The 26,800-nt window shown below is 39.2% G+C and overlaps 1 protein-coding gene across 3 annotated transcripts in view; it reads right to left on the bottom strand.

Annotated features, from left to right (window-relative positions):
• The window catches only part of EPHA6 (EPH receptor A6), a 516,782-nt gene that overhangs the window by 44,923 nt on the left and 445,059 nt on the right, over nt 1-26,800 (bottom strand). For all 3 annotated transcript variants that reach the window (XM_084506721.1, XM_084506720.1, XM_084506719.1), the window contains one exon: nt 17,463-17,672. In XM_084506721.1, the coding sequence (XP_084362847.1) occupies nt 17,463-17,672 (210 nt within the window). The remainder of the gene's footprint in view (nt 1-17,462; nt 17,673-26,800) is intronic.

A 26,800-nucleotide genomic window follows, 5' to 3' on the forward strand; every position in this document is an offset into this window, starting at 1 on the left:
CTGAGATGGAAAGACATGTACTGAGGAGCATGTAGCCAAAGCTGAGACAGAAGGAAGAACTTCCTAAAAGTAAGATTCATGGAGCCATTGAGCGACAAAGTCTAACCTGCAAGCGAGAGCTACATCTTTGCCTAAAGCTCTGGCTAAGGCACAAGCTTTCTTCCCAGTTACCAATAAGGACTTAAAAAGTAGAGCCCTGAGAAGAGGTAAGTTTATGACTTCAGGTACAGAATCTAGTGACATTAAAATATTTAACCATGGAAATAGGATATTCCCTACATCTGAATTTAAACTGTAGATTGTTCTGTCACATAACTATGCAGTATTACTATCCTGTGGATGACAGTAATACCAAGATTATATACAAAAGCCATTATCCTTTCCTAATTGAGAAGCAGATGTTACTTATGGTTTTATTTCTGATGGAAGCTAAGTGTTCTGTGCGTGATTAGAAAGAAGCAAACATTTAAAACTCAGCAACTCACTAAAACTATGGATCCCAGTCTTTTTCTTTCAAGAAGAGTGAAGCAGACCTGCTAAATAATTTACGTGCATGACAGTTTCATGAACCTTTGCAGCTCCCATTTAGAAAAGACTTTCTTTTCAAAGTCTGCGCACACAGCATGCATTACTTTCTTTGAATAATTTACAGTGCATTGTAGTGTAAGTTTTTTTCCCTTTTATTCTATGAACTAAGCAAATTTCAGAAGCAATACTATACAATGAAATACACTCCTTTTGTTAGTCACAGCTGTTAGGTGTATCTGTCTATTTTCTCTCTCCTCCCATACCTCCCCTTATTGCAAGGTCGCTGTGCTACGAACAAAGGCAATATGATCAAGAGACTAAAGGGATCCCAGGAAGATTTTCATTTCCTGGACTAGGTTTATCGGAAAGATGGTACTGCTGAATACAGTATAAATTGATTATTTGTTGTTAGTGTGCCTTCCTGTTTCAGCTGGCAGTGCTGAGCACCAGTATGTCTATGATCTGAAGTAATGTGGTGTAGAGACTAGCTCTTGAGAAGCATTACCTACGTGGCATGCCTTGCCAGTGTAACAGTACTACAGAAGCATGAGCAGAAATGCTGCCAGCTTACACTGTAGGGCACGCTACAAATCAAGGTCAAAAGCTTTTCAGATTATTGCAGGGAATAAGATCCCAGTTTAACAAGAAAATTCAGCACCTATCTGACCCTAAACCCAAGGGAAACTGCAATATTTCTCCTTCCATTCTTCTCCAAAAGTTTGCTGAAACATTAATTACATTACATAGCACACTGATAAATTCTGTAAAACAAAACTTAAGGCTGTACATTCAAGCACTCAAAAATAAAAAGAATGGCATAGGTAGTTACGTGATGCTAATAAGAAATGGTCTAACAGGCTTCCTTGACAAACCTAGATGCTTTGAAGGATTGCCTGTTGACTTCCTTTGCATTTTATAACTGCAAATATTTATAAAAAAAAACTAAGTAACTTAGTAGACCAGCGTATGCATTTAACTAGAATAAGACTGAAGTAAGTTTAACTAAGATACAAAGTTCAGCCCCAGCACAAGACCCATTTACTTTTTAAAACACACTGGAACTATTTGAATTCCTGAAATGAACCACTAAAGTTGTAAGAAAAAAAAGCCATAGAGGAAGTTGAGAAAGTTATATAAAAATAGGACCAAAGGAACAAACTTCATATCAAGAACATTTAAAGATATTTTTGCATTTATTATTTAACAGCTTAAATGAATTATTTCAGATTGTTAGAGAAAAGGCTGACGAGAGTCTCTTCAGGTTTTATGAAGTTAATTATATCTTTAAAATTTGTTGAAAAATTAAATTATCAAATCAGAGAAATATGCCTTAAGTAAGTGCATTAAGCATAAAATACAAATGTAGTAACAGTGATCGGGCAATGTTTATTCACTGACACACAACTAAACCAGGACCAGGCTGCTTGCTGGCTGCCACACTTCCGTGGGAAAAAAATGAACATGAATGGAGGACATCTGCCTAAGGGTTTAATTGACAGCACTGCTTCTGTAAATTTGGGAGTATATCTACAATGAAAAGCCTTTCTGCGTTAAAAAAATAAAAAATAAAAAAATAACCATGACATTGCTAAAGAGGGTGAAATAAGAAGTTAGGTGTGGTGGCTGAGTTGCAGGATTTGGGCATAAAAAACATTGTTCAGTGCATGTGTGATTACAAATAAATTCAAAGCAAAGGCAGAGGTAAATATTTCTTAATTGTCACAATAATGTTACTAGCTTCCTCATTTCAGAGGAATGGATGCAGTATGTTTTCCTCAGGCTACATCTGACTGCTTACCAAATATACCTCTGTATTGGCAGTGAGTGCTACAGTGGGAAAAACAGCCTAGATGCTCAAGCTAATTGCTCACATTGAGTAACAGCTTATCCATGACTACAACTATTTATTTCTGCAGAAGCACTGAAGATTTGAGAGCTATTCAGCCTGGGTAAGAAAGGTTTAAAGAGATGAGCAACACGTTTATTGAGATTTTCCCTAGAGATTTTTTTTTTTTTTTTTTTTTTAAGTAAGGAGTAGGGTGACTGCATTTTTATTCAATAGGGTTTGCATTAAAGCCTTAGATGTGGATCTTCAAGAGGGAATTTAAATGAAAAGCAGAGTGCCTGATGGAAAAAAGAGATAGCTCCAGTCAGAGGGTCTGATACAAAAGAAGATACAATGAAAACAGAGGGAGAAATGATAGGTAATGCATTGAGAGTGAAGATAGAGGGAGCTAGAAATTACAGGAAAAATATAAGCACAGTTAGTGGCACAGTGTTATGGAAGAGAATTACAAGTCTGATCTCAAAGTGCACTTCAGCTCAGCTCATTTAGAAGTATAATGCAAAAATCAAGGCAGTAAGTGTGGCCATATTCATAGAACCATTCAAAGGTTTGGGTTGGAAGTGACCATTAAAGATCACCTAGTCCAACCCTGATATTATTAAGAAGAAAACCATGTCATTTCTTTTTTTCTTCCATGTGGTTTCATGTCTTCATATGCCCTTGTTTATTTCCAAATATTGCACATTTCTTGAACATGTTTGACCTCACCTCCTAAAGCCTTCTTTCAAAAGAGAAGCTATTTAAAGTGAACTTAGAATTTTCTAAGTGAAGAAACTCAAAGTGATATTTCTGAGTTTATTAGGAACAATTTACCTCATCTCTTACTTCATAAGAGATCATTCATTTCTGTATTTGACCCACGAACTAAAAGCCTCATAAGGAATAGTCAGTGATATGAATCCATGAAACATTCTGTAGGAGAAAGAAAGCTAGAAGATTTAAGAGAAAAGTTTCTTCTTCCCCATCCCCTTGCCCCCCAAAGAGGAAAAAAAAAAAAAAAGTTAAAAAAAAAAACAAAAACAGCTAGAGTTCTAGAGTAGAAGGAAGGGGAGCAAGGAATCTAAAGTGTTAAAAAATCCTTTTTATGCAGCAATACACAGAATTAACACACATAGATTTTGGAATTACTTTAAATAACAAATATTCAGACCCCTCCCCCCCCCCCCCCCCCCCAAACTGCCACAATGAAGATATGCTTAATGTGAGGAGACAGAAGATTCTGCCACCTTTTAAATCAAAGATGATACAGCCACAGCGGGGCAGTCAAGGACAACTTATGTGATGTGTTTCTAGAACACTTCCAAAGTGCAATGAACAGATCAAATATTTTAGATACTAAAGGCAAAATCTCAGAGTGCTTCATCAGGCAAAACTCCTGTTGAAGCCAATGGGAGTTTTGCCTGAATAAGTACTGAGCAAAGACTATGCTGTTTGACCTAGATTTATCAGAGTCATACAAATCTAGGTCTAATGCTTTTTTTTTTCTTCTTTTCTTTAATAACAGACAACTACTGTGCCGCAACATTTTTGCTCAAAGGACAACACAGCAACAATAAACTATGAAACAACCCCCACCTATCTAATGAAAGGAAGAATTCACAGGTAGGCAAGGAGCTGATATCTTGAAAACCTGTCAAAGAGCAAGACTAAAAGAATAAGTTTGCCATTTAAAACTTTTGGAAGTGCAGGAAAAATAATAAAGTTCCCAAGGGCTTTTGTGTAACTGAAAATAATTTGGCTTTCCTATGTGAAAGCAAACCAATGTTGCAAATAGGCAACAATAAGTTCTTTCTTCCTCTAGTTATTCTTCTGATTTAGGGCAGACTGCAATTTCTACATGGTCAGCAGAAATTCCTCTATTTGATTTCACTGAGGATTAATTTAGTTGAATAACCAGGTCTTTCTTGTTCCTAAGTTAACATTTCTATTACAGAAATAAAAAAGTAGATTAAGTTTAACATGCATATATCTTGCCTCAGAAACTTCCTTCTATCATTGCAGAATCCCATTTACATCAAGTTCAACATCAGTAACAGGAAACTATACAGGACTGCACAAAATATTAGAAATGGTACCAACACCAACGACAGCAGAATCACAGATTTTACTCGAAGGAAGAAGCGCAGATGGTGGAACACAAGTACTGCACATCACAACACAGGAATCAAAATCATAACAAGATAAAACTCCACTGTTCCATATTTAGCTGGATCTATGCTTTGCAAAATACTTTTATTTTAAGAGCAGTAGTTAAACAATGTGCAAAGACATTGCCTTTTTGTCTGAAAGCTCTTTCATCATTAATGTATCTGAAACCTTCTGAACTGTGCAATATTACCCAGAGAAGCGAACAGCTGGTATTCAGCCAGATAATAGCTTGATTCCATCTTTGTGAAATTAAACTTAAGATTTTTAAAGGGCAGGTCCTTGAAAGTGAAAAACCTACAACCCCTATCAAGTGTCAGTATAAGACCTTGTAATTTTACAAAGTAAGTGCTAAACCCACAGTCCAAGTTCAGCCAGCTCCAGGTTTCATTAACAGATTTATACATTTTGCTCCCTTTTGCAAGCATCTGTTAATTTTTCACATGAGAAATGAGGTTTTCACAGTAAAAAGAGCACCTGATTGATCCTCTTTGGTGAATATGGCCACGGTGAAGGTAATTCCCACTCCAGAAGATCACATCTCAGAAAGCTACTACACATGATTTTCCTCAGATTGTTCTGCATCTGAAACTATTCTCCTCATCCACTTTCATCCACTTGTATAGATTGGACTTCAGCATCGCCATACATTTCCCAGAAAAGCCTTTGCTACCTCCTCTCTTTGTGGATGACTATCATAAATTAACACTTGCTTAAAAAATAAAAACATAAATAATATTAACTCTCCTTTGCATTCAGAAATATTAGGCTTTCTTTCCTCCTTTGTATTCCTGCAAGACCATTGCATCCTCCCCCCCTTAATTTCTTGACTGGCTCCCTTTGGTGACACTAAAAAACAAAAGTAATCCAGATCTTGCTTCCTTCAACCTAACAACAGCTAAATAACAGAGGTGGATGTGAGCCATTTGGCTCACTGGAGATGAATGATATTCTTTCTCCATAAATTGCTTACCTTTTCTAACCTCTACAGCTCACAGTAAACAAGTTTAGCTTCTTAACCTGTCTTTAAAAGGTACCAATAATTTTGAATGAGAAAAAGCCGTATGACTAAGCTAAATTCCTTTTCAAAGCTTTTGGGAGGTTGTCCTGCTTGTTCCATGTATCAGAATGCTACTACCTCAATGTAATTAGAGTCAGCTCACACATTACTGAAAGCAACAGCTCTGACCTTAAAGAACTGAGTTTAAACTCATTTAACAGGATATCAGGAACCGTGCATGCTGCTTTCAGACACTTTCCAGTATAACACATTTAACACAGTACAGGTATTTTATGATGCACTGCATCTTGGTCAATATTCTGATTATTCAAATACTAAGTAAAGTGGTTGACTAGTATCAACAGCCTAAGATATTGGCGTTCAGATTTATATTCGCTCTCCTAATTGGCAACAAAGCAAGAACTTCAGTTTCATGTTAGCATGTCTACGGTTTTAATCGTGTTGATGATATAGTTCTGTGCAAATGAAGGTACTGCTGAAAATGTATAAACCTGCAGAATATACTTACAATAGCTTCTTCAATTACAGTTTGAAAGTGGCAATTCTGATTAATTAAAATTAAACAATTATAAAAACATGCAATCAAACTTCATATGCATGCTAGAACAGCTGTGTCTGAAGTTAGATTTATAGTCTGATAACTGTTACTTATTAAAAAAAATCTGTCAGCAGTACAGGGAATGACGAGTAGAATACTATGACTGCTCATAGCACAGGTAGGTAGCGCCTGCAGTATATTATATATTATTATACTACTTTATGGAACTTGTTTGCCAAAAGACCAGCTAGAAACAAGGACAGCAGTGCAAACACAAAGCTTTCCATGGTTCACAGGTCCAACTAAGAGGTCAATAGCTTAAGAACCTTGGTCTGTTCTTTCGGAGAGGATTACCTGTAGCTTTTTAAGATTCATGGCCTTCATTTAACCGTTACTTTAGGTACTATTTTCAAATGCATGGGCTTTCCTTCCCAACTTCCACCCTTGCACAGATAATTAACATTTGCTAGGAGACGTAGCATTGCCTATTGGCATAGGTTTAACACCAGTGAGACTTGCACCTTATACAGAAGACAATCTTAACATTTATGATTGTGAGGTAACACTAGAAAAAGTGAACCTTTTTTGACTAGTTATATTACCACACATAAGAAATGCTTTTTTTTTTTTTTTTTTCCCCAAAATAGCTTCCTAAACATTCTACTAGTTAATTACTTAATACTAATTATACCAGCCAGTGCTTTAACACAGCTGATGAATAATCCTCCATTCTGGGGTAGAGCAGAAGTAAAATAGATGTTGTTTTTTTCAGCAATGGAAGAGATTATTTAAGTGCTTCAGGGAAACTGACCCTGCCTCTGCCTTCCCCAAGGTGCCAACCAGGTCATTAGGTCACCGGAGGCAATGAGGAAAAATAAATAAATAAATAAATAAATTTGTTGTTACATTTAAACTTTTCAAAGTAAAAGGTGTCTGGAGAAAAAAAATAATAAATCAGATGTTTAAAGACAAGTATTTAGAGATAGAACAGGCAAAATAAAATGAAAATATCATAGAATATGCAGCCTATTGAAGATCACTGTACAGCTCAGTGGCTGAGCTGTGCTGTGAGCAGCGATGCAGAAGGAAGATTTATAGTGTAATGGATCTGTTGTAAGAGTTCTTCCTTTTGCCCAGGTAGCGTTTGGTAGAGCTGCTTCATGGCTTTGGCTGGCCACATACTCTAAGAGACATGTACACTCCAAACCTATTAAGCAAGTCATGATCTTCTGGTAATAAAATCTGCACTTCCCAAAGAAGAGATGATTTGTCTATTACACAGTTAATCTACAATCTAGGAAGTAGATTTTTTTTTTTTTTGAACAACATATACAGGACATGGAGGAGGTCATATCAAGTGTCCTCTAGAATTCTGTACAGAACTTAAGATAATGAAACAAAAACTATGGTCTCCAAAAAAACAAAACAAAACCCACAAACTGGCCTAGCCTTTGATGATACATGTTTCTTTCAATGCTTTAATACTATCTGAGGTAAAAAATAAAGCCAGCTAGCATTTCCCTAACAGTGTGTGACGATTACAAAACAAAATCAGGAACCTAACACTGCAGAAAAGCGTAACAATGAAACAACAAAAAAAAGGCTTTTCTTGCTTTTGAAGATAAACTAGAGATAAAATTTATTTGAAAAGATCAAATAAGCACTCCAAAGTCAGGTAACAAAACCTAAAGTCATTCAATTAAACCCATTTCCAAATCAGCATCCTAAAACACAAAATGTAGCTGAAGAACCTAGTTTAATCTCACCTACATTACCCTGGAAATTTTTTTAACCTGATATTTGCCACTTGCTTTTACTATTGCTTGCTTTTGATTATAGCCAAACCATAGCAAAGTTTCAGATGCATTTCTATAGGCTACTTTTTGATAAGCTCCAATCCATGACCTTTTGTTAAATTAGCTCGTATTTAAGCCAATCATTAAGATCCACTCCAGTGTCCTTTTTTCTTTTTCTTTTTTCCTCTCTTTTTTTTTTTAAACAGAAGTTTTTGCACTAAACATTTTATGTTGATAGTTGAACTTATGTTGAAGTTACCTTGACTAATTTCTGTCATTACTTGCACTGCTAAAATATTAAGTGATACTCTCTGCCTGCTTACCTTCTCTTAGCCTTTTTGATCTCTACAGTGTTTCCCCATAACAGTGGTTTTAGTTGTATTCAATATTCTGTACTAAGATTCAGTAGAGCTACATAAGCTGTGGGTACTTTCTGCAAATTTACATGCTTGTTTTGGATTGCCTGTTTTTACTGCTGTACATAATTCTTTAAAGTTATTCCTAGAGTCTTTGTCAGATTGTACTCTGCTACATAACTGTTTATTTTTGGGCTGCGATTCCCACAGCCACATTTTGGTTCTCACTTTCAGTAACAAACATATTTGGTAGAATTAAATTACTGAAAAGCAGTGATTTACTAAAAAATCTTGAGGCCAGGAAGATTCATTTTGCATTTATGTACCACATAGGATGGAATTTCAGTGTGTGAATCCTCCACAGCCCCTTCGGTACAAGTTAGGGCATATCTTTCAGAAAAAATGCAGTCCTGATTCAAGGATGTCTCCAAGATACCCTCCAGTTCCATGAACGGGTTGTTTTATTGATTATAGTTACTCTCACTATTTGAAACAAGAACTGCCATAGTAAGTCAAACACAAGGTGCTCTAATCCCCCAGCCTATGACAGCGGCCAGTATCAGATGTTTCAGAGAAAGAAGTGAAAGCTTGAAAATAATGCACACTCTGCTACTTTGTGCTTTCATACTTGTTTTCTTCCTGTCATCTTTGCCATATAAAGCCATTTGGGCCATCAACTCCATAGTTTAACTATGCATCGTGCGATAAAACAATTTCCCATCTTTAAAATCCTTTGGAATTTCCCATCATTTACTTAACTTGACTGTACCTCTATATTTGTACTTTTTGAAAAGCAAGAGTGTACATTTCTGACCTAGACCATTCACTATTCAACATAGCATCTTTTCAGTGAGCATCTGAGCCACAATTTTAGGCTAGATTTAAGGCTCACTGATGCGGATTCCCTTTAACTCTGTAGTAGTGAAGTAAATTTTCTTGTTAATTCTCTGGAATGGTGGCTGTTTCCAGTGGGATTCTGTATTGGGCTTACATGGCAAGGTTTTGGTAGTGGAAGATCCGCAGGGGTGGCTTCTGCGAGCAGAGCCCAGCAGCTGCCCCGTGCTAGATAACAGCCAGCTCCACGTGGGTCCAAAAGTGTCCCACTGCTGGCCAGGGCTGAGCCAGTCAGTGACGCTGGTTGTGAAAGCACAGTTAAAGGGATATGCACTCAGCACTAAAAGCTGTGAAAGGAGAAGGGGCTCTTGTTATGGAATTATCTGTCTTCCTGAACTAGTCCTAGACATATTGGGGTTCTGCTTCTCAAGACGTGGCCAAATATCACTTACTGATGGGAAGTAGAGAACAATCATTTTCTCTTTGCTTCTACATGGCCTTTGTTTGTATTTCTGTCTTCTTTAATTAAAATGTCCTTACCTTCACCGTGAACCTTTTTTTTTTTTTTTTTTTTTTTCCTCTTTCCCCTTCCAAATTTTCTCTCCCTCTTCCTTTGAAGAGGGGATGTGAGAGTGTGTTGTGGTAGAGTTTAGCTGCCAATCAGTGTGAAACCACCAAAGATTCACAGTCAGAACCCAACAGAGCTTTTCTGACTGTTGGGAGAAACAGTCTCTCAACCTCTCATAATCCTAACTCCCTATGCCTTTCCTTGCTACATCAGTTACAATGTGTTCAATAAAAAGCATTCAGTGATCAAACAGAAGATATTCCAAGCACAGTGGGTTTTCAGCTCCAGGTATATCAACCCCTGAGAGTCTATGGAATACTTTTAAGAGATCTGTGAAAGGTATTAATGTGTTACACAAAAACTTGGAAACGGGAGATTTCTAACCAAGACTGCATCTTCATTTGATATATTTCAGGAATCCATGCGGTGAGAAAGGTTAACGGTCACTGCACCAGAATATGCTTTACTGATACCAGAGAATATTATTCCAAAAAATAATCAATGCCATCACTATTAGTACTTAATACAAACATTTATCTCCTAGATGTAACTCTAATGGCACAGACACTTTAGGTCTATCAGAAGTTCATTTTCAATCCTACTGTACAAGCCACTCGTAAATTCATGCTTCCATTTTTTAAATGGACACTTACAGATGACCCAATCTGAGAAACAGCAAGGCACATACATGTAGACATTAATACTCCAATTTGTTAACATGAAATCGGTAGGAGTCAGAGAAATAAGAAATTTAAATCCAAGCTAATAGGCAGAGCTTGCAAGTTTCTAAGAGGCAGATATTTCGAGATTGATTATACTGCAATTTCTTTTTTTTTTTTTCCTTTCATTGGAAGTCAAATTATGTTATGAATGATGGGACGATGCTATTGGAAAAAAATCACATTAGGAATGAAACACAAAATAACCCCCCTTTTTACTACCAAGGAGTTAGGACATTGTGTTGAATTCATGCACAGAAGGATTTTGAGCACAAAAAAAAAGGAAATGCAAAGCTTCCAACTGTGTTTCTCCGCTAAATGCGTATCTGGAGTTCCTAGATCAGGGTAGGGTGTTGGAAGAAAAAGAGCAGGGATGCTTTCATATACAATATCATGAACTGTTATATAAAAGTTTTATAGTTAAATTTAACCACAAAATTTCTTTTGACTCTCTTCACATTTGAACGTATTTTTTGTGTGCTTGTTCCTCCCTGCAATCAACATTTGAGAATCAAGTGACAACTGCTACAGTGCAAAATAGAATACTCACAATAATAACAAATTAGACAAAACTCTTGGAAAGAGAATGTATTTTTATATTTAATTCATTCTTGTCCTTAGACCATCCTTCTAAGCATCTGCTTTTGTGATCTGTGTTATATTCTGCTGGCTTCCAGAATGGATAAATAAAGCAGAAAACCTCTTAAATGAACTTGGGATCACAGCTGGAAAAAAGCTGATTGGAGAACCTAGTAGAGTGGATGCATTAAAATACTTACCTTTCTCAAAAGGCTCATGACCTCATCTTCAGGGGCTTCTGTAAATCACAAGTCAACAAAACAACAAGCACTTCCACCTGCACTGAAAGGGAAAGTCTGGGACTTGGAAGCTTTGAAATGCAGAACGACTCATCAAGAGTACTCACATCTAACACTGTGACAGGTCAAAGGGCACTAAGTCTTTTCTACTCCTTAGCTCTTTGTCTATTTGTCCTTGAGCATAACCTGAGCATGTTTTATCTTTGATCCAGCCCAACAGAACAGATGACGGCATCTTGAAGTATGCACATGCAGGCCTCCATTCCCAACTATCTTCTGAGTGGGAAATGGCTCCACCTTAGGCTGGCAACTCATGGGAAGGTGATTTATCTGACCACCACTTGACAAATCCCATCCCATCCCACACTTGAAAACTAGTTACCCATCTCCCATTCCCTGGAGCAGGCTTAGCACATTATTAGCACAGCTCTTATTAACTTGCTTCTTGACCTCTCACTCATGCTGAGTGTGTTTACTTTATGTGTTAGCACCAGAGTAAAGCTAGAGTCCTTCTTACTGCTTAAAAAAGTTAAAGGCAACCCACTGCACTCGGCCGGCTGGCACCCAGCTACGAACCAGGATGGGTGGTGTCTGGAGATGCACAGCAGCTAACAGCAGATGGATTCCTGCATGGGAGACCGATAACCCTGATAAGGCAGTTGGTATGTATCCCCTTGCCTCATCAAAAAGACAACTCATTCAGGATCCCACTGAATTCTGTACCACTAATTTGGCTAATATTATAATCTCACAGAGCATCCCTGGAAGGGTACAACCTTTACAGGGTTCTGCAAGCTTCAGCATTTGTCTCACAAAGTAGAAGTCAGGCCATTTTTCTCCATGGCTGTAAGAGCTAGGTGTTTACCTGTTAACTAAGATGCAAATAGTGCAGAGTAATGAAAACAACGTTTCTTTTCCTTTCTTCTCATTTCCAGCTAATTTGCCATCTTACAAAATGTTATTTGTGTGTACTCAGCAAGTACCCTGCATCTAATGCTTGGCAATAGAACTGATGTGGTAGAAAACATGGAGGAAAGAAAGGGATTTTTGGATTGAATGGAAGAGGATGGTGTGCCTGAGGTGGGTACCACAAAAAGAAGGGCCTGTCCTACTAAAATTAGAGAAGACTGATTTTCTGCTTGGAGGTGTCCGGATGTAGGATGGCCCTACAAGATGGTAGGAAGACTCAGAAGACTTGTGAGAGTAGAACCAATTCTTTTAGGTGTTATGGAGAACAGATGTGTTGAAGGAGGCAAGGCTACTGCAGAGAGCTTATGGAATTATGGAAAGCTGGAGAAATGTAGGCTTTATAAACAGACCCAGGTGAGGCTATTTCAGCTAGGTATTAACCTTAGACAGCAACAGAATATTCAGGCAAGGTAACCATACAGGGCTCCAGCCCAGAAAGATAGTTGCAAAGCTCAGGGGAATAAGTATTCTTCTTCTCACAGTACATTACCCTGTTACAAATGGCGTTAGCCTACTCATTTTTAAGCCAGCGTTTAGTAAGATTAAAAGCAGAAAAACTCCAGATAAGGGAAGAGCCCAGTTGGACACCACACCACATGCCTAGTTTCAGAGACTGAAAACCAAACATGGTCATGATGCATCCTGCTGATCAGTATGTTTCTCTCATTTGGTAATGACAAAGTGCTGCGTTCACATTGCACACAGAAATAACAAACTGACAACAGTTGTGCTCAACCTTATGTCACCAATTAGTTTAAGAAAGGAGGTTAATGCAGGCCTTTCTGGTACACAGCCCCTTTTCCTTATTCTTTCCTGAACTGTTGCCAATAATCGATTTACTCTATTGTCTTCAATTAAATTAATTCTTAAAGTAAATGTCTAGGCAACATGCTTGTCATGGACTTGACTCAGAACATTGATACTATTCAGAAACAATCGCTTGACATCCCAAACTAACTAGAAAATTGTGGCGTTTTACTTTTCATGAATCAAAACCATCTCTCACCTCATACTTGCTGGGCAAGAATCAGATCCGTGAAGCTCACAAAGTGATTCACTAAAATATATGCAATAATTTAATTCCCTAATGAGTATTATGGAAATAATTTTTTACATATTAAGGTTAAATTCATAAATACTGCTGATAAAAAACAGAATATATTTCTCTATGTATTGCACAATTCAGTTTGTAGCAGGTTTTTATCTAACTGAAAGAAAACACAGATATAAAGAAGAATATCAAAGTGTCACCATTAACGCAGATACCAGTTTAGCCCTTTTTGCATGTGACACAGATCTTGGTCTGTTCATACACACATACACATTTTGCTATATGCAAGGTTTCCTGGAGACTCATGGCTCTTTTCTAAACACAGGTGAACCCTGAATATATTTTAAAAGTAAATGAATCCACATCATGTAACATGGACTACCTAAAAGCAGGGATGCAAGAGCCTGGATGTCCTCTGTATTGACAGGAATGCTTGTTTATATACTAGAAATGTCTTTTCATGAGCTACTGTTGCCTTGGAAACCAATACTAAAAATGAAAATTTTGTCTCCACAGGGAAAAAAAACACAACATATTATTCAGTTATCTCAGAAGTGTCCTTATCTTTTCCTGATCAATCCGAAACAAAGACTGGCAGTTGGGTATTACTAACTCTTAATTCCCTCTTCCTATTCAAGAATAATACCTTGCTTTTTTTTTTTTTTCTTTTTTCCCCCCATCTGTGATAGGAAACAGAGGCCTGTTTCTTACTTCCTGCCAAACCCTCTTATCAAAAAAGATACATTCTTTGTCTCAATAGTTTGGAAAAAAAAAAAAAAAAAAAAAAAAGGAAAGCCTTTGCAGAAGTCAGAAAGCTGTTCCCTGAAATTTAAGTCTTTTCATGTAGTGATTAAAGCATTCAACAGTTCTTCTAGTAGCGTCACAGTTTGAAATTCTTAGGAAACACACTGTCCTTAAATTATGTTACTTTGGGGCATTTGTCAGTTTTTCCTATGACTCTTAGTTGAACATTGTTTCCTAACTAGTGTTTCAGCATGAGCACAGAATGCTGCAATTTTCTAAGCGGTTTCCTTTCCAGCCTTTTCCTAACAGAGTTATTGCTTTTTCTAGACTGATTTGTGATTTTTACCCTGCATGTGGGAAGATGTGCCAATAGAAACAATGTAAGATCTATTCTAAACCAGCTACTAAAGAGGAAGAAAACATACATCAGATAACAACAGGAAGACAAAGCAAAATATGTTGATAGTCTTTAACTCAAGGCTGTGCCTGCTGAGGTGTGGTAAATCCATAAGATATGATGGTCATTTAGCTTATTTTTGTTAGAATACAAGCTGTTCAGTCACAGAGTATGACACCCCTATGAAATTTGAGTTGTCTTTTACTTCAGTTTATCTTGTTTTCATCTAGGAATAGGTTCACCTACTTTTGACCACTGTATCAAAGATGGGATGACATACTTTTTAAAATTCTGATTGACTTGAGTACTGCTGTAGATCTTATTTCCAAAGAAAATATCCAATCATAATGTTCTATTTTTGGTACCAGACTAAGACAAGAAGAAAAAACACTAGTCTCTTCTGAGTAGTGACAGACACTCATATAATGGGAGATGTGAGCCTAAAAATATTACTACTCAATATGCAGATCAACTCTATGGATTTCTTGTAACTACAGGTACTTGGCTGCTATCAAGAAAAATCTCTGTGGAGAGGATACATGCATTCTAACACCACAAAATCTCCATTAAGAACACTGAGAATTTAACCTTCATATGGCAAAAGCACAGTACGGAACTAACCAAACTATATGCATGAGATAAAAACCTCTAGTAATACATGTGGCTTGCTGTTGGGAAGATGCTTATGAGTTCACTCCATAAAGTTGATGAATATTCTTGGAATAGTCCAGTGACAAAGTTCTAGCCAGAACTGCTGCCCTGCACGCTACATTTTCCTCTAGGAAGAAGTCTTGGTTTACTACCTATGAATACCACAGAGGAAAAGAAAAAAATGCAGCACCCTAAGGTAGCAGTAGGTTGTGCTGGTGAATAGTTTCCTGCCTCACATCACAGAATATTCATTAATACTGTTCAGCACAATAACAGGCTCACGATTATTTCAAAAAACATGCAGCTATATTGAGGATTTTGAAGTTTTACAGGGCTTCACATCCCAACAAATTTCTGTGTATTTCAGAGGAAAAGGTTTCCAGTCACCATTGAAGCAGACCAGAAATATAAAAAAAATCAGTTATTTCCTGATCAGTAATGTTCTGTAAGGGAACTGATTTTACCTTTTAACTTACCATGAGGGGTAGGGGGTGGAAATGGGGATCAGGAGAAGGGTGTATGATGTAACAGGTGGTCAGCAAAAGTGGTGAGAGAGCATGATGTCTGTTGTGGGGTTCTATTCATTTACTACGAAAGTCTGCTTTATGGGTGAAATGCCTGTTCTGTGTTTCAACAAAGTCCTTCAATGCAGATGTATTTCTGTGATTTTTTTTTTTTTTTTTTTTCAAAAACATAGCATTTCCTGATCAAACATAGCTCTAGATGTGAAGAAAAAGGCAGGCATTAACTACTCTGAAAAACCTCCTCTTTGGTATAGGCATCCATTGGACAATTACAGATAATAGTTGCTTGGCAAGTCCCAGTGTCTTCCACCAGCTCAGCTCATCACACCGTAGTCAATACTGAGCAATGCAACTGAACTTGCCTATCACTGGGGCCACCAGCTGACCCCCAAGCATGCTCACATGGACAATTAGCATGGCTCAGCCAACAACTTAGTAAGCTGCAGTAACTAAAATAATTTAGGTAGGAAAAGACACTTATGATCATCATGTCCAACCACCAACCTAACACTACCAGTTCCACCACTAAAGCATGTCCCTAAGCACCACATCCACACTTCTCTTAAATACCTTCATTTAGTTTTCCTCCAAACATCACACTAGTAAGCAGTGTTAAAACAAAAGAAGCTTTAAGAAATAAATGAGGGAAAACCTCCCCTATGAAGGAAGAAACCAATTTTTTCCTTCTTCCTTGAAGTTTTGAGTACTAACAGCTAGAACCTTGTGAAGTGACTTGTTTTGCTTTAATCAGCCTGCAGTACTGCACAGACCTTGTTCTAAGAAGTGGCTGAAGTTTACAGTGACCAGAACACTTATTTTCACCTTAAATGAAGAGTGTGCAGCCTCATTACAATAGCTATACAGAATTCAACAGATCAAACAGCACTTACTACAATACATTTAAATTAGATGTGTTCACCATTTCAGCCATAAATCACTTTTTAAAGTGAGCGTACTTTTGGAGAAATTACTTAATGCTATTTTACTATCCCTACTGGCATTCTGTCACTGTGCCCTATCAAAGGAACGTATACATTCTGTGCATTTCAGACAACTTGAATGAGAACCTCCCTGGCTCTGAAGTAACTTTAGTTTCAATGAAAGATTAGCATAACTTGAAAACTGTTTGTATTTCACTAAGATTCTTAATGCTGTGGTAATAGTCATAACAGGAATGTAACTGAGTATTTTGCTATGATGAAAAAAAAATGCTGCATCTGAACTTGGAGTTCCATTGGCATCAACATGCTCCTTTTTCTACTTGCTCCATACTGCAGATGCAGTTTACTTTTTCTTAAAGTTAAATTTGAACAAGCTAATCAGGTTTAACAGTTCTCACTTCAGTGAAAATAAAATAGAAGCCCCCATTCTCCACTATAAAAACAATTTACTTGCATTGCATGATGAATTTTTAAGTATTAATGAGATGAGACTTAAACCCTGAGAGAAAGGTCCTAAATATTTTTAGGAAGGTAAACTTAAATAAAATAAAATTAAGTTGTAATTTATGAATGCAAAACTTGATACCATGCTTCTGTCAGTGGAATCTGTGAGATGTCCTCCTCCCCAAACCCCCTTTTTAAAAGCTTATCTTTGTAAGTGAACTTAGGGAAGCAGAAGAAGAAAGGAGGTAGAAAAAAATAAAGATAAAAAGCAAGAACAGAAAAGTCTCTGTGTTACATCTACACATTTGTTAAAAACAAAACAAAACAAAAAAACCTGAAGATTATAAGCCCCCTCACATAGGGGAGGAGGAAAAAAATAAAAAACAAAAACAAAAAACTTCCCTTCAATGAATTGGCAGAGCTATTAAACCACATGCACTGATAATGGAACAAAGATAATGGAACAAAGCCAGCCAATTCAAACTGTTATTCCTATGGTACAGACAAATTTGAAACTGGAATAGAAGAGTTACAAGGCAATAAACTGTTCAAATTAGATAAAATAAACTTACACTTGTTGTATAAGCAGCTTCAGGATCGTCCTCTAACACTCGTGAGAGACCAAAATCAGATACTTTACACATGAGGTTACTGTTGACCAAAATATTACGGGCTGCCAGATCACGGTGTACATAGCCCATGTCCGAGAGGTACTTCATGCCTGATGCAATTCCCCGCAGCATGCCAACCAGCTGGATGACTGTGAAGTGGCCATCATGCTTCTGCAAGTAAAGATATAAGTTCAAAGAAGATAGTTAGTTTCCATGAATTTCATACTAGCAACATCAGTTACATCTTTTATTTAAAATGCCAGCCAGCCAACCTGCCCACTGAAAACTCAATTTTTCATTTAACTTGCTCAGCAGCACAAGCTACCCCACCTGTCAGCATGCAGTTCACCCCCCTTTTCTTCAACACTTCCACACTCTCTCTGTTTTTTCTTGTGACTACACTTAATCTTTTATCCTTAGTTACTAAGAACATTTTCCCCAAACCCATTTTGATAAATGCAAGAGTGACAATATAGAAAAGTCCTTTCTCCATCTCTTACTCCATACTCCTAGGAACCGAGAAGTCCTACTTTTACTGCCCCAGCCTTGATGGTCTGCAAGAGATACTGCTGTTGCCTAAAACAGGTAACTGGAGTAACTTTGGAGCTTTACCACATCTCTGTTCTACATACAACACCATATAATCTCTGAACACTAGACTGAAAAGGAAATTTGGGCTGATATTCAGGGGATCACACATGGCTTCTCCAGTCCTCCTAGGTGACTGAAGTTAAGCCCAGACCTATGAAAGTATTAGGCTACTAAACTTGTATTTAGATGTTCAACTCCAATAGATTTCAGCAGAAGTTGTGTTGTTAACTGCACTCATATATGTAATTATTGGTGGGCCTCCATTTCCCGTCTTCAAAATGAAAATTAATGCTTCTACACCAACTGGGTCAGAAGACTGCTGAATTCTTTGGTAGTGAGGACCAAACAAATACCTATAAGCAAGTTTGACGATGAGCTCTTGCCTGATTTACATCTGCTCTATCTACCCTTTAAGGCAGACTGCTGACAGCAGAATTTTTGTGACCTCAGCTGGCAGACATGTAGGTTCTCATGGATTATTCAGTAAGCCAAGCTTTTACGCTAGCAAGAACAGCTAAGCAAAAAACAAACAGCTCTTCCCTACAATCAAGTTAACTTCTCATTTTCTCTTTAGACACTTTCAGCACTTGGCTACATACAAGTAGCATTCAGGACATCTGTACTGGTTAGTTCATATGTTTAAGTTAAATAAACTTCACAGTCAAGTCCAGTAAATTCATTAGATTAATTAATGCAATAAACTCAACTGCACAGATATGCTTAATCTTATCCCTGAACAGCAAATCATTTTAGCATATCTATCAATCAGGACTCATTAGTTCGGGGCCTATATTGAACTAGTCAGGTATATAAGCATAGAAAGAAACAAGGGAATGGTGCTCTAACATGTAAAAATGTAAACAAAACAAACAAAAAAACCACCAACCAACCAACCAAACCACACCACACAGAGAATACACATAAGAACATGTGCAGGGTACAGAGGTTGGTGTTACTTGCTCTTCATATTACTAATCCATCTGTCTCAGGACAGAACAGTACCAGACAAAGACCTGCCTCCAATATATAATATGTCTACTTAGATCAAGTATTTATACATTTTTAATGTAAAAATTAAAAGGATAAAATTTCCCTTATGCATAACAGACTGCTAAATTGAGAGTTACTCACCTCTAAAGAGGTTTGAGGAACTAATTCTTAATGTCATTACTGTTTGATTAAACTCTACTGGGTACAAAGAAGGAGAAAGACAAACTTTGCAAAAAGAAGCTGGAGAGATGATGTGGATTTTGCAGTTTGTAGAACTTCTAGAGTATCTTAAAAATCTTCTAATACCTTTAATAAAATTGATTGAAAAAAACAAAAACAAAACAAACAACTCAAATGCTAAGGATAGGGCACCAACTCACCTAGCCTTCTACAACAACTTAGAGCCTCATGCTTCCCAGAACACTTGTTGGTTAGGCAGCCATACATCAACCCCTAGACGAACAATATCATCACATCACAGTCTTCTCCAAACTAATCACACTTACTGACACACCATCAAAACCTACATATGACAAATTCATAGGAACTTTTCCCCATGAATATCCCCAAGGCAATTCCCTCCAAGCCATCACATCACAGCTGTAAGCCTGAACCTGCTTCATCATCTCCATCAAAGCCATCTGTAATCAATTGGTTCAGAAGACAGCACTCAGCTGAGGGTCAAGACACGATTAGAATATGCTCACATCCTAGAAACAATAAGGTTGGTAAAGACCTCCAAGGTCATATGGTCCTACCATCACCCTGCCTCCAATGTCATCCAATAAACCATGTCCCTCAGCACCACATCCAACCTTTCCTTGAACGGCCCCAGGGACGGTGACGCACCACCTCCCTGGGCAACCTGTTTCAATGCCTGACTACTCTTTCTGAGAAGAAATGTCTCCTAATTTGCAACCTAAGCCTTCCCTGGCACAACTTGAGGCTATTCCCTCTAGTCAGTCTCACTTCAGTGCCAGGTAAAACTGTGGTGTTCTTTTATTTTTATTTTTTATTTTATTCTGGGAGTTACTGACAAACTCTTAGAATTGAGTTTATTGAGGCCTGCTGATCAGCCTCAGTGTGCCTGCCAAGGGTCAAGCTGGAGAATCTGCCTGTCCCAGCCATCCCCTGTGTGGCTGGTGCTTCAGGGCTGTGCGCTTCGTACAACAAGGTGTTTTACAAAAGGGAATCCCCTGTTATGGACCAGAAGAATAAGGAACCTTTCAGAGACCCAAAACATGTGAGTGACAGATATGTTAAATAAGAACTTCCCATTACCATTTAACAAGGAGAGACAAAAGTCAATGTTTTTAATGCCTTACTTTAATTGTCTGCCAACAAAGTAAGGATTTGAGACCTATCTAGTATTTCATCTATTGAAGCCACAGTAGATTTTTTTTCTTTCTATTGAGTAATACAAACTCTAAACTCATCATGCAAACTTTATTAATCTGGGTTGTTAACAGTTAATTCTCTTTGCATTTATCCTAGATTAATATATATATATATATTTAGTTTATTGTAGACTTAGGTATTGAAACAAAGCATCAATAGCTTACTTTTGTAAAACAACCAAGCAGTCCCCCCAGCCTTCTAACAAAGCATCAACAGAACCACCACCATCCTCAACCTCTAGATTTTACCTCTTCCTTATCGTTCACAGTTCCATTATTTCAATGATCAAAATCTCGGTCATCTGCAACACCTCCCTTAACCTTTTGTCCCTTTAAATCACAAGCATTCTTTCCTTCCTTTTTTAATTTGTTCTCTTTCAAATTTAGACCATGCTTGACTGATTTTTCATAAAACATAACCTTTTTCTGCTCTTTCCAAATCTCAGTATTTGCCTTACCAATATAGCAGAAATGCCTGACTTAAAAACAATCACATGCTTTTGCCGTTCTCTCTCCTTCAAATTTCTTTGAGCTTCTGCCTTGACACAGAAAGTTCAAGCTTATCTTCACGTTTAAAAAATGACAGACTTGCTAACATACCAGTTGCAATTTTATTCTGTTCTCTTTCTTCTCTGAATATTTCTCTGAATCCTCTTCCGCATCTGTTCCCCTCTGTTACTTCTCGTTCTTGGTTTTATATTGTTTAATACCACCCTCATGGCTGGAACAACTACATTTTCCTGTCAGGAGAACCATCTCTTCCTCAAGTCCTTCTCTAATCAGTTATTCTGCATTGGTTTCCATGGCAGCTGTATTCCCTTACTATCTATAAACTGTTTTCTACCAATATAAAGAAATATTTGTCTAATTTATGCTGACCAGAACAAGGACTATGGACCATATTTAACCCTTGGAAAATTCAGCTAAGTTGGTGAAATTATAGTAGGTATGAATCTGGCCTCATATTTTCAGAGTCTGTAAATCTCCACATCCATCTGTGAGTCAAATCAATCCTTTAGCAACTTTCCATTATCTTGTTTCATTTGCTTATCCTATAGGGACATGAAACACTCATTTTAATGATATGGCAGTTGTTATCTAGGGGTTTATTTTGATTCCCATGACTTATATTTGAAATATATTTTTGATAGGATTCCCACTGGGGTGTTAAAGGTGTTAATCAATACTGGCAGCAATTCAGACCCCAGTAGGCTTACAACATTTATCCTATCACCATATCAAATTTTAATCAGTCTTTAATGGCTTTGCTAAATAAGCCTTGCTTATCAACTGAATGTAAATGCATTATCTGGGTAGTTGCCGTTGAATTTATGTAGGCCCTCAAAAGCCCTGAAAATAGTTGTTTTTCATTCACAGAATTGTCTAGGTTGGAAGAGACCTCACGATCATCGAGTCCAACCTCTGACCTAACACTAACAAGTCCTCCACTAAACCATATTGCTAAGTTCAACATCTAAGCGTCTTTTAAAGGCCTCCAGGGATGGTGACTCCACCACTTCCCTGGGCAGCCCATTCCAATGCCTCACAACCCTCTCAGTAAAGAAGTTCTTCCTAATATCCAACTAAAAACACCCCTGGAACAACTTCAGCCCGTTCCCCCTTGTCCTATCACCAGGCACATGGGAGAATAGACCAACCCTCACCTCGCTACAGCCTCCTTTAAGGTACTTATAAAGAATGATAAGGTCACCCCTGAGCCTCCTTTTCTCCAGGCTGAACAAGCCCAGCTCCCTCAGCCGCTCCTCACAGGACTTGTTCTCCAGACCCCTCACCAGCTTCGTTGCCCTTCTCTGGACTCGCTCAAGCACCTCCAGCCCTGTAAGTGCCCTGTGATGACACTCAAGATAATCTGCTCCATGAGCTTCCCTGGCACTGAGGACAAACTGACAGGCCTATAGTTCCCCAGGTCTGCCCTCCAGCCCTTCTTGTAGGTGGGCGTCACGTTTGCTAGCCGCCAGTCAACTGGGACCTCCCCCGATAGCCAGGACTGTTGATAAATGATGGTAAGCGGCTCGGCCAGCTCCTCCACTAGTTCTCTCAGTACCCTTGGGTGGATCCCATCTGGCCTCATCGACTTGCGTACATCCAAGTGCCGTAGCAGGTCGCCAACCATTTCCTCATGGATAGTGAGGGCCACATTCTGCTCCCCATCCCCTTCCATCAGCTCAGGGTACTGGGCATCCAGAGAACAACTGGTTTTGCTGCTAAAGACTGAGGCAAAGAAGGCATGAAGCACCTCTGCCTTTTCCTCATCTTTCGTAACTGTTTCCCCTCGCATCCAGTAAAGGCTGGAGATTCTCCTTAGTCCTCCGTTTTGCATTAATGTATTTGTAAAACCATTTTTTGTTGTCGTTGACGGCAGTAGCCAGATTGAGCTCCAGATGAGCTTTGGCCTTTCTGATTTTGTCCCTGCACTGCCTTGCAACATCCTTATAGTCCCCCCAAGGGACTCTACCAACCAGTGTCCTGAACAGTTCAAAGTCAGCCCTCCGGAAGTCCAATACAGCGGTTTTACTGGTCCTCTTTCTGGCTTCTCCAAGAATGGAGAACTCTACCATTTCATGGTCACTCTGCCCAAGACAGTTTCCAACCGCCACATCTCCCACCAGTCCTTCTCTGTTTGTGAAGAGACGGTCTAGCGGGATACCTCCCCTGGTAGGATCACTAACCAGCTGCGTCAGGAAGCTATCTTCCATGCTCTCCAGAAACCTCCTAGACTGCTTTCTCTGGGCTGTGTTGTGCTTCCAGGATATATCTGGGAAGTTGAAGTCCCCCACAAGAACAAGTGCTGATGATTTTGCAACTTTTGTCAGCTGCCTGACAAAAAGTTTACCTAGTTTAAAGCCCTCTCAATGAGCCCCACCAGCTCCTGGCCCAGGATCCATTTTCCCCTTAGACATAGGGACCCATCTGCGGCCATCAGGCCAGGTGCTGAGTAAAGCACCCCATGGTCAAAAAAAACAAAATTTCTGTGTTGGCACCAGCCTCTGAGCCACGTGTTTATCAGGTGGGCTTTCTGTGTCCTCTCTGTACCCCTCCCTGCCACCGTAGGGATAGATGAAAACACCACCTGTACTCCTGCTCCATCCACTAACCGTCCCAGTCCCCTAAAGTCCCGTTTGATGGTCTTCAGGCTTCTCTCTTCAATGTCATCACTGCCAGCCTGGACTATCAAACAAGGATAATAGTCAGAGGGACGAACCAGGTTGGGAAGCTTTCTGGCAATGTCCCTGACCCTGGCCCCAGGGAGGCAGCAGACTTCCTTATGGGTAGGGTCAGGCCAACAAATAGGGCCCTCTGTTCCCCTGAGAAGGGAGTCGCCCACAACAATCACCCTTCTTTCTGTCCTGGTAGAGGCAGTCCTGAGGCGTGGAGTTGACTTCCTCACCCTAGGCATCCTCCTGGGTAGACTTTCTACCTCTTCCTCAGCTACTGGTCTCTCAAGCTCCAGGGCCTCAAACCTGTTTTGTAAGGGCACCTGGGAACGTGAGGCCGGAAGGGGAGGGCATCAGCTGCGATGTCGAGCAGGGACCTGTTTCCATTCCTCAACTCCCAGATCCCCTCCGTCTGCCCAACAGCAACAGGGCAGGGGGTCCACCCCCATTTGGGGTGTCTCACCCCAGCACCTGTCCTTCAGGCCGCGCAGGGAGTTGCTCCACAAGTCTATCTCCCGCTCACACTCCCTGATATCCCTCAACCTCTCGACCTCCTCCTTAAGTTCTGCCACGAGGCGGACCAGGTCGTCCACCTGCTCGCACCTCACGCACACAGTCTCTCTGCCCCCCGCAGGTGGTAGCAACAGGCTCAGGCACTCCCTGCATCCGGAGACCTGAACTGCAACAGTTTTGAGTGGGTGGTCAGTCTGGGTGTGTACAGACTTCCTGGAGAGCGCACCGTGCCTGCTGTACACCACAGCAGCTGAGCTAGCGGTAGACCGCTGTTAGAGGAGGTGTTCGTATGGGCGGGGGGGAGCGCTCTGCCCTTCCTGCGCGAAGTGCCGCGCCTCTCCCTTCTGACACGCCACACCATGTTTGCCCGTCCTGGTCACCGTACTCCTGGTCGCCCGCGCTCCCTAGGGGCAGCTTTTGAACGGCCGGGGAGGGGATGCTGCTGGCTCCGCCTACGCCTCATCCTCGCCTTGTTCACCTCCCTCATGGGGGGTGCCGGGTCCTGGCGGCTCCCTCAAGTGTGCTTGGTGCCAGAAAAATTAGCCCTGCCTGTCTGATCCCCAGCTCCACTGCAGAAGGTGTCTGCCCTGGAGCCGATCGCCTCGGCAAGTTGGCATTTAGTTACAGTTTGCTTCCAAAAACCTTACATTTGTGAAATATTCTCATCATGCTATGAACTCTTTAATAATATTACTGTATAATAAGGCAGCTAAGAGGATCAGTTATTTCAGGGGAAGAAGGAGGAGATCTTATGTTTCTCTCACTGTTTTTTATTTTTAAGTTTGTAGATCCAGCCTGTAGTAATTTAGTGCTTTTCTACAAAGCCATGGATTTTTTTTTTTTTTTTTTTTCCTGATGTTTTTTTCCATTTTAGTACTGAATAACTTTCTGACAAAGCGGCAAGTCAAATTTCCTGTATCGTTTATGGACTTACATCTACTCCCAAATACACTTCTTTATTTGCCCTATAGTTGAGAGTGAGATCTTAGCAATTCTATGGCCTTATATTCTGAGAAGTGTACAGGATTTGCTACGGGTGTAAATATTCCTCTGCAGATGACTTAGATCTTATTTTTGAAGGAGAATATCATTGAAAATGGTGTGTCTGGGTCTAACTTGGATCATCTTTACCACTGAGAGTTCCTATGGGTCACTGCCTGAAAGATCTAGTTTTTACCATGAATTTATTGTTACTATTTGACAATGCAAAGTAAGTGGCAGATCATTATCAGGATAAATCTCCCGGTGTTCAAGCTGAAACCTTGTATTACTTGGAATTGTAATTCATGCTTTATACTATCATGTGGATTGCACTCATGTTTCTACCACTGGTACTGAATTAGATCAACAGTCAATTTCTTCTTTAATTAATGGCTACCAGGATTTCATACAATTAATAACATGTAATTTCATTAAATGTAATACATATAAAACTGAAATTACTTTAGTTCATTTTAAATGCTACTGAGTGATCCTACACCACAAGAATCTAACTGTCTCTTCAAGCATTAAAAATGTGTTATTATACTGCCATCAGAAGGGACTATAGATGCGTGTCTTCCTCCCACTCATAGGAAGTCTTTTTATTACTAAAAATGTTACAAGATGGAGCTGTTCTGAAGCTTATTGTAGGACACAATAGCTACACTGAAATCTGGACATTATGGGGGGGGGGGAGCAGTAGCCTTGTAACCTGTGACCCTGCCTTCCTCTAACAGCTGTAGCAACAAGAAAGGGCTGTCCTGGCATAACTAGGTGTCCCTGCCCACTTAGAGAACTGGAATATAGCTGTCACAGAGTTGGAAGGGACTTTGAGGGGGATCCAGATGACATCCTTGCCTTTTGTCATGCCTGACATGCTTTTTTAACCAGCACTTAAAACCATTAAGACAATATTTCTTATCCCATCCTCTTCATGCTAGGACCATCTTAAATAAGATGCCTCCCTTGAGTATGACACTTTTACTGGCACAGAGAACAGATTTCATTTCCTTTTTGTAACTGTTTTTGACATCCATGATATCTCTCCTGCGTTTTTCTTTGTGCTAAAACCAAGTTCAGTCCAAAGACCTCTTTTTCTCAATATGTCTTCTTTTCTTCAATATATCTTCTTTTCAGTTTTGTTGTGCACTCTGCCCAGTGAATTCATATAGTTCTTGAAGTGTTACGGTCCAAAGATGTAGTACTCAGTACAAAAATGTAAGGCCTCACCAGTGTCAAGCAGTGAGGAATGGCGACCTCATATAACTTGTAGGGGATACTCCTGTTTCTGGATTGCATTGTGGTGCTTGCTGTTCTCACAGCAACAGGACATCCCTGACCTACTTCAAAATCTAGATTCATTTCTTCCGGTGAACTTCTTTCTGAGTAGCTATTCTCTGTTTTCTATGTTATATTATTATTCCAGCCTCAGGGGATTATCTTGCCCTTGTCCTTACTTATTTCTAATTAGTTTCTAAAACGAACTAGTTCCTAAATTAATTCTTATATGTGTTGTGGTAGCTTTCTCTTCCTGTCTGCCTGTGTTCCTACTCAGCTTTGCATTGTCTGAAAACTTCTTAAGTTTAGTCTCTTTCTTAGGATCCAGACACTTAACAAAAATATGGAGAAACAGACTGCAAAAAAACCCTAC

This window comes from Aythya ferina (genome assembly GCF_964211825.1).
Source record: "Aythya ferina genome assembly, chromosome: 1".
Lineage (NCBI taxonomy): Eukaryota > Metazoa > Chordata > Aves > Anseriformes > Anatidae > Aythya > Aythya ferina.